At 38.8% G+C, this 16,280-nt stretch overlaps 1 protein-coding gene and 4 non-coding genes across 5 annotated transcripts; 3 read left to right on the top strand and 2 right to left on the bottom strand.

The window, feature by feature from the left end:
- Positions 1 to 572: 572 nt before the first annotated feature.
- dhrs12 (dehydrogenase/reductase (SDR family) member 12) lies at positions 573 to 4,976 on the bottom strand. The gene is made up of 10 exons (XM_085374031.1): positions 4,819 to 4,976; positions 4,153 to 4,286; positions 3,975 to 4,057; positions 3,605 to 3,697; positions 3,434 to 3,515; positions 2,999 to 3,060; positions 2,806 to 2,910; positions 2,629 to 2,719; positions 2,364 to 2,501; positions 573 to 790 (listed from the first exon to the last, which is right to left on the bottom strand). Exons 1-10 carry the CDS (start codon positions 4,872 to 4,874, stop codon positions 678 to 680), a joined length of 957 nt encoding a protein of 318 aa, XP_085230157.1. The 5' UTR covers positions 4,875 to 4,976; the 3' UTR covers positions 573 to 677.
- A 296-nt stretch (positions 4,977 to 5,272) lies between these two features.
- trnal-caa (transfer RNA leucine (anticodon CAA)) lies at positions 5,273 to 5,381 on the top strand. Its single transcript has 2 exons — positions 5,273 to 5,310; positions 5,336 to 5,381. It is a non-coding gene; the product is annotated as a tRNA-Leu (tRNA).
- A 1,847-nt stretch (positions 5,382 to 7,228) lies between these two features.
- LOC146615630 (5S ribosomal RNA) lies at positions 7,229 to 7,347 on the bottom strand. Its single transcript, XR_014906977.1, has one exon. It is a non-coding gene; the product is annotated as a 5S ribosomal RNA (ribosomal RNA).
- Positions 7,348 to 7,758: 411 nt separating this feature from the next.
- On the top strand, positions 7,759 to 7,868 carry trnal-caa (transfer RNA leucine (anticodon CAA)). Its single transcript has 2 exons — positions 7,759 to 7,796; positions 7,823 to 7,868. It is a non-coding gene; the product is annotated as a tRNA-Leu (tRNA).
- Positions 7,869 to 15,596: 7,728 nt separating this feature from the next.
- LOC146615628 (5S ribosomal RNA) lies at positions 15,597 to 15,715 on the top strand. Its single transcript, XR_014906984.1, has one exon. It is a non-coding gene; the product is annotated as a 5S ribosomal RNA (ribosomal RNA).
- The last annotated feature ends 565 nt before the right edge of the window (positions 15,716 to 16,280 follow it).

The following is a 16,280-nucleotide window of genomic DNA, read 5'->3' as shown; positions in this document are numbered from 1 at the left end:
GTATTCACCTGCTCAACTGTATTTGAGTCCAGTGTTTGTTTATTGGATCGCAGCTGTGATTTTGGGGCTCTTGCTGCAGTGTTGAGTTCTTTGACTGCAAACTGAAACCGGCAGATATTCGACGACTTTAACTGGAGTCTTCGTTTCAGCAGCTTCATCGGACTTTGCTCGGCACCACAGACTTTCTCCTTTTTCCCAGGTATTGCAACACATGACACATGCAAAAGGAGATGATCCACCCAGGGAGAAACGTCTTTAAAAATTACATTTGAAAGTAGCCAAAATACACCAGAAACACAGGTGCACACAACCCCTTATGAAGAAACTGCAAGTAAACAGGTAAAATTCTTATTTAATGAAATCAGATAAGAAATTCAACATAAATTAAAATGCATAATTGTTAGTGTGTACATATATGTTCATAAGCTTTACAAATAGGAAGTATATATATTTATTTATTTATTTTTGATTAACCAAGGAGCAAAAATAAAGTACAAGTCATCTTTCCGTAAACAACCACATTTACTTCACTAGATTTTGTTTTTCTGTATATTTTAAGTAAAGGTTGTTCTTGGAGGTTGAAGCTTTTCTGTATATTAAAAAAGATTGTGTAAACATTAGTAATCTGTGACGAGTGCTTGTTCTTTTTCCTTTTACAGAAACTGTTTTTTGAGGTATTAAGGTTTGAACTTTTGGGCGAACTCGTCCAGCGCTGCCAGAAGCTTCTCCTCCTCTTGCGGTGTTGACCGGGAGGAGGCGAGGGGCAAGTGTGTCGCCACTCCTTTACGATCTGAAAGACATTTTATGCGAATACATGAGACCTAACACAAAACTGTGACATTTAAGTGATCGATTATAAAAAGTTTAAATATAGGAGTTTTGCAGCATCACAAAAACATGAATGTGATGGCATGCCACACATGGTAAGCTCCACACCTCACCACCAGTTGATTCACCTTAGTTTAATTTACAGTCACTACTTTAAAATATTCTACTTATTGTTCAATATTGTTTCTTTATTAAATGTATTTATTTTTCCATCACACCTTCCAATGTTTATATGGCGTGCACACATTAACCTTGCAAGGTCAAAGTTCTGTTTTATGTTATATTAATACATCTTTCTTTGTTTGAGTTACCTGGGGTTGGCTTCTCCTCCTGTCTGGCAAAGGGCTGGGAGAGCTGAAGTACCACTGACAGCCTAATTGGATAGCACCACATGCTTCATTGCCTGGGGGGTGTTTCATGCGTGTTTAATTGTTTTGTATTAGTTGGTTATATGGCAGCCATCTTGTTTTCCCCGTGTGTGTCATTTGGTTTAGCTAAACCAGTATTTAAGTTCCCCGTGTGTCATTTCAGCAGGTCAGTTTATCTGATGTTTGTTTGAGGTTTTGTTAATTATTATCTTGAGTTGACCTCTTTTATTGGTCTGCCTGTTTAAGTTTTGGCTTTGTTAAATATATTTTCATATTTTTGGGTCAATAAAACCCCTTTTTGAATTTAAACACCTGTGTCCTTTATGCTTTACTGCTTGGTCCCTGACAATGAACATCTTTGATCAATACTATTAAGCTACAATTACGCTCATGAATCACTTTTGCAACAAACTAAATAACCTGTGATTACAAATTTCATTTATGACTGTAAAAATGACAGAGTTGATTTTGCTTCTGATTTATGCAAAAAGTGAAACTGCTACTGGTCCAGGTGTTCAAATCTATCGGTGGTTTTTCTGCATGTTACGATCTTGGCAACAGACAGTCTCTACCAGCTGATAGAGCGCAGACAGTTCTACTGCCTGCAGTAACGTCCGCTATCGTGGAGGAGCTAGAGAGGAAACGACTGAATTTCAATGCTGGAGCTTTTTCCAGCAGTCATCTTGATCATCACGGGGAATGAGAGGTGTTTGGACAATAGTATGGATGAGTCTGGTGAGCTGTAAGGCGCCAGTCTCGTTACAGCGAGATTATGACAGACTCATAATTCCCAGACTACTGTGTGACTGTAGCTAGAATTTTTTGGGTGGACAGGGACCCAAAAAAGTCCATTAATCTGAGTGTTAAGAAGAAATATGGAGGGATTTCCTTATTTGTGATTGAAAGCGTAGTTTAATTCTAGACATGTTACTGCGAAACAACGTTTCTGTGGCCTCATTATTGAAGTCCCAGCTGTGGGAACAGTCATTGCTGCTGCTGGTTGAATCCAGTTGAAACTGACACAGATGTCATTCAAATGAAGCATTAGTAAAGTATTAGCAAGTGCTTAATACATAATTTATATCTTTTGCTACCCTTCAAGTTCCTTAGTTTCTCTCTGTGATTACAGAGAAAACCATGTTAGATATTTGCAAGTCTGTTTCTGACCTTGAAAGAAGAGCCCGCTCGGTTGCTTGGCGGCTGCTGCGGATATGGCGAGCCACACCACGGTGTCAGCTCCCATGGCCTCTGTCCTCAGCTTGGACTTCATCCTAGCGTGGAATGAAGGCATGGAGGTCTGGACCGCTACAGAGAGAAAATTCAAAACTTAAGTCACAGAGACAACATTCTCTTGTCAAAGGTTGTTATTCCATGAAAAACCTTTGTCTTCCAGTTAAATTCTTAAGTTTTAAAGTATCTTTCTTTTCTTCACCTGGTGTGTCTGCCCAGCCGGGGTGCATGCTGGAGAAGTGGATCTCTTTGTGCTGAGCAGCCCATCTTTCTGTCAGGATCACCTGCTGCCTCTGCCAGACAAAGAAAAAAAAATGCATATCAATATAAATACCACAACAATTCCTCTGTAGACCGCTACGTCTTTCAGTCACTCTACTTTATTCTGAGCGTAGGCCATGGTCCCGTCAAATGTCCCCTTCTCAAATTGGAGGTCGTCCACGTCCAATTTCTGTGTGAGCATGCCACCTGAAGACACAGTAATCTGGAGCGGAAACAGAAGAAATAGTTCATTTTCAGTCGTGCATTTGTACATCCTGGTTATTTTTTTGTGCGGTTGTAATTCAACCCACCACTCTCGGGTCTTCGACCTTCTTCAGTGCAGGTATCAGTGCAGTGGTGAGGATGTATGTACCTGAAAAACAAAGTTACGCACAAAAGAGTTTTTATTTATAGCCAATATTAGTCTTTCACATACTTTTGTTACAAATTTGCAGAAATGACATTAAATAACAACATAATTTGTCAAATAAGGCCAAAACCAGTGATCATTACAATCACCTCCCCTAAATTTAAATACAAAATGCTTATTTTAATGTTAATATTTTACATTTTGCCTATTTTGGAAGTTTTTTTAAGACCATCTTAATTACAGTCAGTCCTGAGAAGTCATTTTTGCAGGAAAGAAAATGTTGAACACTATCATTTTACACAAAGTTACGATTTAAAAACCCCGGCTTCCTTTTTGTTGTTAAAACTTCCATCTGAAATATGTGTTCTCGTCTTACCCAACGTATTTGTGGCAAAGTTCTTCTCCAAACCCCCCTCAGTTAGTTCTCTCTGGTTGACCATACAGCCCGCATTGTTGATCTGAGAACCACCATAAGCAGATTGAGATTAACGTTAACGTTAAAATATGTTTACTGCAGATGAGCCACAACATATCTGCAGTTACCCACCAACACATGCAGTGTATTGTTCTGTGAGAAGCTCTGCGCAAACTCCCACACTTGCCTGGCGCTCGACATGTCAACAATGTGGACGTGAACATTCTGGGAATAGACAGGAAAATTAAAGGTGTGGGTTAGTTTTAAGTCTAATCTAATTGGGTGGAAAAGCAGGTATGAATATTCTCATCTATTTTGTTTTGTTTGATTGCTTTATTTTCATTCACGTTTCTTGACAGAACATTTTAAAAATCTGATGGAAAAAAAACAAGAATGTGAGCATATTTTTATTAAAGAAAAAGCAAAGCTTCACTTTATTTCTGGGAGAGAACTCCTGTATAAAAAAGAAAAAACTCAGACAGATGAACAGTTAAAATCTCACCTCATTTTTACTGCTTTCAACAATTTCACCTTTGGCTGCTTCTGCTCGCCCCTTGTTTCGACACACCATGTGAACCGTTCCCCCTACAGACACAAACGAAAACATGATCAACATTTGACACACACAAATACCAGCAGGAAGGAGGAAAAGTGCCTTCTGTCAGCTGTGAGACTCTCACCTCTCTTAGCGATTTCCTGCGCTGCAGCTTTCCCTATCCCGCTGTTGGCACCTGTCACCATGAAGGACCTTCCATTCAGGTTTACATCCAGGTCAGCTGGAACAAAATGCTTTGCTGCTGCTTCATAGCCACTCCTGGTACGAGCAAAGAGGAATGTGTGAGCACATTACACTGTCACCCATATTTCTACATGCACTGATGTAACAGTGTCATCACTATTGGGTGTGGTTACTAGGATACAATAAGCATACCATAAGCAAATCACAAAATATAACGGCCTAATAATTTGGGTAATTTATCAAGTAAAACAGTCTTCCTCCAAATGACACTCTCCTGCTTTATACATGTCTTTATCCACTGTGTTAATTTGGGTTACTGGTCACGTCAGAAAACATGTAAGAAGCACTTTCACTGTTTCAAACATCTTGAGGTTGTAGTCTTGATTATACGGTAAGCTTGCAGCATTGTGTAATCGTTTACCTGTAGCATGCTGTCAGACACAAACGCGCAGTAACCGAGTGCTATCACTAACAAAGCAAACATGTAGTTAAACTTTGGGCGGCGTGTCGGAAGGTTATGTAGCCTATATGTACCGCAAACAATTAAGACTACAAGTCATTTGACTACATAATAGAGTCCTATTAGAAAAGGAAACTGTCTACTTACTTTGTATACTCCTGGAGTCCTTTGACAAGCCACACAGTATTCCTGTAAAAGGACATTTTAATACGCGCAGCTTCTCTACACAATTGGCTCTTTAGTCGCCCTAACAGTGGACACAATCCAGTATTTGCGTTTCATAAGGATGACTGCAGCTTGTTATGTAGTAAGCGAAGGTCTGTAGTGAGAGATGGGCGAAGAATCACGTGTATAAGCACCGGAAGTGTATTTCATAACGTATGTATACTGCCCCTGGCGGAAATGTTTGCTTACTGCTGTTCCGTAAACAGCTGCGAAACAAACCATCCTTTCATTTAAACAAACAAATTTAAGCTCAGTTTGAACTGATGTCAAAGAACCTAAAGGAGAAATGGCTGTTCGATGCATCTCTGGCAGTCACAATCGTGACACAGTGAGTTATAATTATATGAGTGTTTGTTTCGGCTCGTTCGACAGAGTTGTCAGGATGGCCGAGTGGTCTAAGGCGCCAGACTCAAGGTTAAACCTTCCTGTAAAACGGGACTTCTGGTCTCCGAATGGAGGCGTGGGTTCGAATCCCACTTCTGACAATACTTTTTTTTTCTTTCTGTGGGCTACGCTGATTTCTTTCGTCGTTCTTCGCTAACTACGTTTATATAACATGTTATCTTACAGGATACATTATCGTCCCTTCTCCGCAAATGAAAAAACATGACAGTCTTAAAACACTGACATGTTTTAAGACTACTATGCATTTTAATACTACTAATAAACCGTGTTTACGTTTAAAAATAAAATACGGAAACAGAATCGTAGTTTATAATCCGCACATTTCTCCTTCAGGGTAATTCATTCATAATCACATGTCAGTTCAACTACATGTAAAGTGCTGCCAGAGACAATAAATAAATAAATAAAAAGTCGAGTCTGTGCTTAAAAAACTGTTATGTATTTTACTTAGATCTCCGTCTCGGTCTTGAACTGATAATTTATAATATATGCTTAAAAACTTGAGTTTACCGTCTTCTGGCCTCAGATATCCAGGAGTACATATTACCAGTTCATTTAAAGCTTTCCAAACTGCAAATTTTAATCATTGCTAACCTATGTAAGGTTGGCTTTTCAAAGGTCAGCAAACCTTCCTGTATAACTTCTTGGTAGGATTAATATTATAAAAATGTTTTTCCCACTGATTTCATCATTTATATGGGCAAACAAGATTACTCAACCAAAATGATTGTTTCCACTTGGGAGCAGGTACTTCTTAGGTTTGGCGAAGATTACTGGGACAAAGTAGGCTAATTAACAGAATTCATACCTCATTTTCATCTGCATATTCAGTTTAAGACAGTATACAGATTACACATCTAAAATATACACCGGCATTCCTGACCTGTGCAACAGATGCAAAACCTCCTACCTGTTAATTAACTCATATGTTTGTTTGTTTTTTACCTGCCCAACACTTCAGTTATATTGGACTTTTTATTTTGAAGTGCTCTCTCATGTTTTGAGTGTTACACAATCCTTGTCCACTAGTTTCTCCTTTTTTGTGTTTCTGAAGATTCCACCCTAAACCTTAGCCGTAAGCAGCTGGACGTTATAGCTTTCACTTCAATGCTGGCACAACGTAGAATTTTGCGGTCTTGAAAAACTTCTCACCCTGAAAGATTCTATGTTCTTTTTAAAAATGGAGAAAATAAAATTCAGACTCAGAGGAAATGCTAATAGGTTTTCACAGGTGTGGCAGCAATTTATCATTTATATCACTTTGAGTACCTTGTTTTTTTGTTGTTGTTGTTGTTGTTTTAATTGAGGGTGGTCTCTCTGTGTGTGTTTTATTTACTTATTTATTCATTTATTTCTGTTATTGGATTGGACCTTGGGATGGGTATTAGTTATATGCTGTTCAGTAGTTCTCAAAAATCATTCAAATTGTAACGGCCTGAACTGTATTGAGGTATGTCTTTGTATCATTGGTACTTGTTTTATTAGGCCTGATATATCAAACTACATGTAAAAATTCTATAAATAAACAGGATCCCCCCCCAAGAAAAACTTCACTTTACCAATTTTCATCTATTAATCAATATATTGATTTTGCACGGGTCACTTATTAATTCTTGGAACCCATTTTATACGAAATTTGTCTCGTTCAAATCTTTATTCGTCAATCGAGATTTTCTTTATTTTTTCTACTATTTATTTAAGGATGAATAAATGAATTTCCTTCTTTCAGACTTCTTGCCAAATGTTTTGTCAAAGTCGTCTACAATGGTGTAGCAGCAGCTCCCCCTGGTGTACAAAAGGAAGTGCTCTCGTGATATCCTGTGACAGAAAAAAAGGATTAAAAACGAACATTGTCAAGTACTCGTTATTGTTTTGAAAGCTTTGTTGTAACGAAGCAACAGCGCCGCCTGGTGTATAAATGAAAAAAAGCTTACAGCACCTGGTATTCCCAGGCGGTCTCCCATCCAAGTACTGACCAGGCCCGACCCTGCTTAGCTTCCGAGATCAGACGAGATCGGGCGTGTTCAGGGTGGTATGGCCGTAAGCGACTGTCATAGTAACAGGAAACATATTTATATGCAACAACAAAGGCTGGACGCTAAAACAAATGTAATGTAACGTGTTCAGGGTGGTATGGCCGTAAGCGAGTGTGGCGCTAACAAGAAGCATATTTATAGCTATTTAGTCCAATTCTCAACACAGGTCGGCTAGTTGAGTAGTGTTTTTTGTCTTTTCTCTTCCTGGCAGTGCCTCTATGTTTTTCTTATTAACGGAAAGACGAAATAAAAACAGAAAATAAAAGTGAGCCGTAACCCAAACAAACTTAAGGTTTTTAATAAACTCTACGCTAAACTCTTTAAAAAATGCCGCTTGTCTTTACAAAGTGATACAAAGTCTCAGCTGCAAACTTTGGTTAGCAGCAGTGAAACAGCTTTCTGACGGCCGGGGATCGCAGTTGTCAGGATGGCCGAGCGGTCTAAGGCGCCAGACTCAAGGTGACAAACCTTCCTCAACACGGGACTTCTGGTCTCCGAATGGAGGCGTGGGTTCGAATCCCACTTCTGACAATTCTTTTTGTTCGTTTTAAAAATTATTAATAAAAACTATTATTCAGTTTAGCTTTAGTTAAGTACCTTGATAACGACCACTTTACAAATCCTGCTTTGTATACGAATCAAAACCTTTTTAAAGCTGAAAAATAGGATAGGACAAATAGGATAGGATAGGATGACAGGACAAAAAATGTGTAAATGTGACATGAAAAATTCTTTCAACAAGGAGTTCCTCAAATAGGCACACATTAACATTTTTACAATTCAGTGCTCTTGTAGCAGAAATACTGATTATTTTACTTATCTGTCTCCTCCCATCTCCACACCACTTTACCCTTACCTCACTTCTCATTCCTTAGGCCTACCCCCTCAATAAAACCATCTTCCCACTCTTCTAATCACTCTTTTTTCACCTCCACATTGCTGATAGTTGAGTTTTTCATCCACTCTTCTGTCATCATCTATGACAGGGGTGTGGAACTCCAGGCCTCAAGGGCCATTGTCCTGCAGGTTTTAGATCTCACCCTGGGCCAACACACCTGAGTCAAATGATTAGTTCATCACCAGGCCTCTAGCGAACTTCAAGACATGCCGAGGAGGTTTTTTAGCCATTTAAATCATCTGTGTTGGATCAAGGACACATCTAAAACCTGCAGGACACTGGCCCTTGATGTAATTTGTAATTTGATTGCTGTATATCTTTCAGCAATGATACCAGATCATTACTTGTGAACATGATAACTTACACTGAGGCAGGTTCTAGCTATGGGCAGCCCAACACATCCACCCAAAAAAGAAAAACTCTCCCACCTCTCATGATCTTATTGTGATCAGAGGTACAATGAAATGTTGAACTTAGTGCAAGTAAAACCCACACAAACAGCCATTTTTGATAAATATATAAAATTTCACCTCTCAGTCTTTTCCCCCATAGCTGTGTCCCCCGATGAGGAGTAGCAGCGCCCCCTGGTGTATAAATGAAAAAAAAAGCTTACAGCACCTGGTATTCCCAGGCGGTCTCCCATCCAAGTACTGACCAAATCAGGTCTTAATAACTTAGGATTCGTACTGAAGATAAAACAAACTTGCTCTTTGTTTTTCTATTTATATGTTTTCAGTTTGCAAAACCTGGAAAGTGTATTGACTCCTACATGTCACTGTTGTACCGTTTTTGTTGTTTTTGTTGTTTTTTTTATCATGTATTGCATACTTTCTGCGCATTTGTTTGATAAACATGAACGACCTTTAATTATATTATTTACACATATTTTACAGTTGAAAAGCTCAGAATATTTACGCTCACGGCCACTCAGAACACCCCTGATCTTGGAAGCTAAACAGGAGCAGCTCGGTACTTGGATTAGAGACTGCCGTGGAAATGGCAAGTACTGTACACTCAGAAAAATAAAGGTGCCAACTGGAACCAAAAGTGGTTCTTTAGACTGATGCCATAGAAGAACCTTTTTTGGTGCCACAAAGAACCTTTCAAACAATGGTTCTTTGAAGAACCATTTCTTTCAGTGGTTCATTGAAGAACCTTTAAAGGTGCCCCAAAGAACCATCAAGAAGTGGTTCTTTGGGGCACCTTTAATGGTTTTTCAAAGAACCATTTTTAAAAAGGTCCTTCAAATGGTTCTTTAAAAGAACCATTTTAAAGAACCTTTTTTGAGTGGTTCTTTAAAAAAACATTTTAAATCTTTCAAAATAAAATGCATCATAAATTGAATTTGAGTAGGGCAAAATAAATACTAGCACAGCATAGACATATATTAATGGTTTGTCATTTTGTAGTTACCAAAAGACAAAAAGGCATTTTAACCCTCAGCACAACATCACTACTAATACATGTCACATATTAAGATAAGATAACCTTTATTAGTCCCACACGTGGGAAATTTGTTTTGTCACAGCAGGAAGTGGACAGTGCAAAAGTTATGAGGCAAAAATTAGAATACAATAAGAATAAATACAGTACACAACTGTACAGAATAGAATACTATATACAGTAGAATAAAATAAAATAAATATACAATAAGATAAGAATAGAATACAAATACTATATACAACTGAGTAAAAATACAACGATGACAGATAGGATTATTGCACTTAGTATTATTGCATATGTATGGATGTGTGTGTTTGTTCAGTTAAAGTCTTTGTTGTGGAGTCTGACAGCAGTGGGGAGGAAAGACCTGCGAAATCTCTCCGTCCCACACCGTGGGTGCCGCAGTCTCCCACTGAAGGAGCTGCTCAGTGCTGTCACAGTCTGCTGCATGGGGTGGGAGATGTTGTCCATCAGGGATGACAGCTTAGCCGCCGTTCTCCTGTCACTCACCACCTCCACTGGGTCCAGAGGGCATCCTAGAACAGAGCTGGCCCTTCGGATCACCCTGTTCAGTCTCTTCCTGTCCCCAGCAGAGATGCTGCCGCCCCAGCAGACCACGCCATAAAAGATAGCAGAAGCCACAACAGAGTCATAGAAGGTCTTCAGGAGTGGGCCCTCCACTCCAAACGACCTGAGTCTCCGCAGCAGGTACAGCCTGCTCTGCCCTTTCCTGTAGAGGGCGTCTGAGTTATGAGTCCAGTCCAGTCTATTGTTCAGATGAACACCAAGGTACCTGTAGCTGTCCACAGCCTCAATGTCCATACCTTGGATGTTCAGTGGTTGCAGTGGAGAATGCTTGTGCCTGCGGAAGTCTACCACCAGTTCCTTGGTTTTACTGGCGTTGATCTGGAGGTAGTTCAGCTGGCACCAGTCCACAAAGTCTTGGGTCAGTTAGTGTTTTAAACAGTAATAATTAAATATATTTGCTATACTATAAATAAATAAATATAAATACTATAGCTACAGATAACACAACAAATAATACATGTATTGTTTAATTAATAAAACATCAGAAAGTGATAAAACACATTAGAAATAGCAATAGCTTCATAACAGACCAATAAATAAACACATTTTCATCAGCAGATATTTGCATGTTCAGTAAAAATATTTCAACAAGTTTATGATTAAAATGATCAATGAACTTCAGCCTTACGCTATGTAATGTACGTTTCATGTTGTACTCATGGTCCTTTGTTAGTTCAGTTTAGGACAATGTCTCTGACGTATGTATCATATCAAATATATGTCATATCAAAACAAGCCCACACCTGCAGTTGTTTCAGTTTTTCACTGGTGTTTCCTGTCAGCTGGTCAACCTCACTCAGGCGGACATCCATATCAGCCAACCAAACGACAAGTTCCTCCCTTTGTGCTTCAAACCCCTCCCACTCTGAGACAAGGAGCTGAAAGAGAGAGAAAAGAGTCAATTATAAAGAAGAGAGAGAAGTGAAACCCTCCTCAGAAGGTCTGACTCGCATACCTGCAGTTGACCTGTGATGGACTCCTGTTTGGCGTTCAGGTCATCCCTCGTTGTTGCCAACAGCCGAGTCTGCAGGGTGCCCTGGAAGAGCTGAGTTAATGTTCGACTCCTCCTGGTCAGGCTCTCCAGCTGGATGAGCCGAGGTCTCCCCTCTCACCGCTGCCTCTGAACACAGAAACACAAATTTCATCTGAAGCAGGAGGTGCAGATTTTTTGTGCTATTCTTTTCTAAATCCAGGCTAGATCACGTAGAGGTATTTGGAAAACTTTTTTGGCCAGTGGACGACTGTTGTCTTGCAGAAAGTCAAATCAAACATATGCGATACACAATTAATTCACAAGAACACATTATAAAAAATAAGTCCAGTTCTTGCCTGATTTCAAGTGAAATCTGCATGAAAACAGGGTGACAGAAGTAAAACGAGTGCACAAAGCCTCACTTTGTACAAGCCTGCTATTACAGTTCTCCTCTATGCAGACGACTTTCCTGTTTTCAAGGCACAACTTGGATCTGCTGTACGAATCTTATGGATACACACTAAATGAAACAATAGTGTGCATGACTCCAGATTCTGATCCCTCATCCTAATATGGTCCCAACATAGCAACAGCAATAAAGCAAATGTTGAGGCTTCAAAATACAAAGTCCATAAACCAATGGCTGACGTGGGTTTTATCATAAGGGTGATAAATATACAGATTTCAGTCTGTCTTAGAGATTTGATGTTCATTTACCTGCAGATGCACTATACATACCTGCTCCATGGTTTTTCACAACATTTTGCACATCACTATTTAATACAGGAAGTAGGTGAACTAAAACATGTCATCGTTCTTTGTGAGAGGACCATATTAATGAAACAAACCTCATCATAGGGAGCCCTAAAGATGCTCCTGCTGCTTCTCTTCCTCCTCATCCTAAGCTTCCTTCTCCTTGTCCTCGCCTTCCATCCAATTGTAATTCAACCTAATTGTGTTTCTCCCCCTCCTCTTCCTCATTTTGTTGGAGCTGTGAACACAATTAATGTGAATCTGGATTAATTTGTGCAAACAAGAAAAATCTACAGCTTTTTGGTCAGAGGTGCTCTTGTGATTTAAGCCGGGTAGAGTAGATTTATCTGTTGATGCTGCCTGCTTCAGCTCTGGCTGCTGAGTGATATTTACACCCTGGCTGGATTACAAACTTTAACCATGTGCTGAACTTTGGCCCAGCGTTGATACCTCTTGTTAGTATAACGACCTCTTCTTAGCTTGTATGTATGATGTATGATGGTGGATAAATGAAATATAAAAAAAAATTAACTATATTACAAAAGAACATCTACCTTGGAAACATCAAATGACCGGAGCATAACTTGTCAACTAGTCCGAAACTAAGTTATGCAGGAACAGTCAAAGACACCTTCTCATGTCACATTTCTATTCATTTCTATATAATTTGATTAGACAATAAAGAGTTATCTAATCGAATTATTCATTCAAAACACTTATGCATAGCTGTATTTTATACAGCTCATACAGAATTCAAAGTACAGGTTCATGTGAGTATTTAATGTACGGCTCAGATCTACAGAATTTCAGAGTTTCTAGAGCAGACACAGAGCTCACGCCACAACAGGCTTCAGGCGCCATTTTAGTGACTTTAACAATATATTAAATTTTAATTTCGGTCTAGCTGACATTAGGTTATGTACGCAGCACGCAATTGAACCACATATTTTAGAAGCCAAAGGTTCAAATTAGCTGGGAGCAGCTTCACTTAATTATAACAGTGGTTTTGTTAAGAAAACAGTTGGATACTAAATTGCGCTGACATCAACGGCTAACGTATCTAGCTAATCGCTACTGTTAGCACAACATTAACAGCAAGCTACAATGACGAGTAACAAAAACAAAACAGTAATAAGGTTTTAATGAAAATGTTTTACCTTTTCCAACAGTCCCAGAATCCACAGCTTCAAAGTCCAGCAGGTACTGAAGACTGTTATCCGTTTCGCTGTCACCGTCCGTGAGGTTTTTTTTCCCGAAAGGTCAAGGCCCGCCGCTCGCACACTCTGTCTGCGCATGCGCATCCCAACGACGGACCCCTCCGTCCGCTCCCGGGAGGTTATAGTATGACGTGTTCTGACGTCACTCTCTCTCTCCCTGTCATTTATTTGGCTCGAAACACATATTAACAAATTGCTCAGTGATGAACAACTACTCAGATCATTTACCTAAGCAGTGCGCTTTGTCAAAACGAAGTGTGTGTTCATTACACTGACATTCTGTTCTGCAATTGTTATTTACTTGTATTTTATAATTTGACTTTACATACTGCTGGGTGGTTTGTAAAGTTTACAATAACTAGTATTATCATTATGCTATATTTTCAAAAATATATAATAATCTCAAAAGCAATGCCTTGGAGTAGAAAATAGTAATGCTTTATTAAAATTTAAAACTAAAGTACAGTATTTGAATGTGTGTATTGTGTCTACTGTTTGCAAATATTTCTAACTTTTATTTGAATATTCAGCTTCCTACCATCTTCTCTTAAAGGGTAATTGCCAGGTATCCCGCCCTCCCCCTTCGCACACACATGCACACAAAGAAAACACACAGTATAATTCACAGCCTCATTATAGTGAATAAATATTTATGCCATTTACACCATCAAACTTAGATTGCTAAGGATGAAGAACCTTTTGTTCTTTAAAGAACCATTTGTAATAGCTGAAGAACCATCCACAAAATAAAAAGGTTCTTTGACGTATGATGGTTCTTTAAAGAACCATGAAGACATCTGAAGAACCATTTAAGAACCATAATTTTTCTGAGTGTATGATTGTCTTTATACACCAGGGGCGCTGCTGCTTCATCTTTGTTTTTGACTTTTGAGCTCATATTTGCTTCATATGAGCTGCTCTGGTAAATAATACCGTGACGTAACAAAAAAATACACTGAAGCAGCAGTCTGCACTGTAATAAGGGAATATTCACCCATTAAAAGACAACACTATTGATGAACTTCGCATTGCAGAAGTGACATAAACTGAAATGACATATGTCACCATATAAATTGTCATCTACACAGATTCTAGAGATGGACCTATCCGATATTACGTATCGGTCCGATACTGACGTAAATTACTGGATCTAATATCGGAGAGAAACCCTATTAGTTAGGTTGCTTAATATTTCTGCTAAGTACTCTTTAAAATACCAGAATAGGAATGATGGAGTATAGGTTTAAGTTCATTAGATTGATCAGTTTTGCTGAACTATGAAATATTTTGGGTGCAGTGTATTTTTTTACACGTAGGTATAACAGAATAGCTTTAGTGTTGTTGTTTATTTAAACTTGAGTATGAACTTATACAAAATGCAGCAAGATATTAAAAAAACAGTTTTATTGATTAAAAAACACACTATATCGGATTCACATCGGTATCGGCAGATATCCAAATCTATGATATCGGTATTGGACATAAAAAAGTGGTATCGTGCCATCTCTAACAGAGTCAGTGTTATGTTTTGTTTTTTCCCATCCAGAGGTGGTCTCTCAACCAAGTACTAACCACAACTACCCGAGTTCAGAAGGAGATCAGAAGAGACTGGGTTCTTCGAGGTTTGTATGACTGTAAGGAACGTCATAACTGATGAGAAGGCTGTTTATGTATCAAATCATGATGCTTGCTGTCTCTTGTCTTTAGATTAAGACTTTTAAAACTTGTTTAAAGACCATATGATGGCAGCAATGATGAAACAGTGTTATAATGCTATAAATTTAATGTGTGGAAATTCGATGAAGTGGCTGGAAATATTACTACTTGCAGTTGAGAAAAAAAAAGTGTATTTTGTTTGAAAATGTAAAAGCCGTGGCCCGTGACACAGATATCCTGCAAGTTATAAGATCTTATTGTTTTGAAAGCTTTGTTGTAACGAAGCAACAGCGCCGCCTGGTGTATGAAAGCAAAAGCTTACAGTACCTGTAAGGCGGTCTCCCATCCAAGTAAGTATTGCTTAGCTTCCGAGATCAGACGAGATCGGGCGTGTTCAGGGTGGTATGGCCGTAAGTGACTATGAAGCCAACAGGAAACATATTTATATGTAACAACAAAGGCTATGAACTGGAAGCTAAAACAAATGTAATGTACATTTGTAGTTTACTATTTTGTTCTTTCCGCCATATTCTTATTTTGGGAAACCCGAGAAGTATATTGACTGCTACATTTCATTGTTAAAAGGGCTTCAACCTGTATATCTTTTTTTCCAATCAGTTTTGCACGGGATTTTCACGTTTTTAATTCACAATTCGATTACTGTGACAATCTAAAACTAAACGCAACGAACACTGAGATGCATAAATAGACTTCACGTGGGTGAAACTGTTGCTTACGGCCATACCACCCTGAACACGCCCGATCTCGTCTGATCTCGGAAGCTAAGCAGGGTCGGGCCTGGTCAGTACTTGGATGGGAGACCGCCTGGGAATACCAGGTGCTGTAAGCTTTTGCACCAGGGGGCGCTGCTGTAATCTAGTGGTACTTTCCGAATTTTTGTGCTTCATATTTGCTGCTTTACTAAATAATATGGTGAAATAACAACAAGAAATAAAGTTAACGTGTGATAATGGAGACATTCAGGAAGGAGGTTCTGCAGCATCCGGTCCCGTACCAGCAGACTGAGAGACAGCTTTTTCCATCAGGCCATCAGACTGCTGAACACGTCATAGACACCTCAGCTTCACTACTGGAACTTTAACATTATGCACTCCATACTGTACAGTAATGCCACTGTTTTGCACATGTATTTTTTTACACGTAGGTATAACAGAATAGCTTTAGTGTTGTTGTATATTTTATTTTTTTTTATATATTTTATTTATTGTTTACTCTATTTAATTTGTAAAATATGTGTACACACACACACACACACACACACACACACACACACACACACACACACACGTAGAAAAATATTTAGTATACACATCCAGAAATGCATATACTATTATATGTTGTACATATATTTATTAGTTTCAGATGTAGCCATTCTTGTATTTTGCTTGTTTACA

This window comes from Diplotaxodon limnothrissa, linkage group LG16 (assembly GCF_057381915.1).
Source record: "Diplotaxodon limnothrissa isolate DT_005_m linkage group LG16, D_limnothrissa_male_GT1.1, whole genome shotgun sequence".
NCBI classification, from domain to species: Eukaryota; Metazoa; Chordata; class Actinopteri; order Cichliformes; family Cichlidae; genus Diplotaxodon; species Diplotaxodon limnothrissa.
The sequence above is the reverse complement of the archived record's forward strand: the minus strand, read 5'-3'. Positions and strand labels throughout refer to the sequence as shown.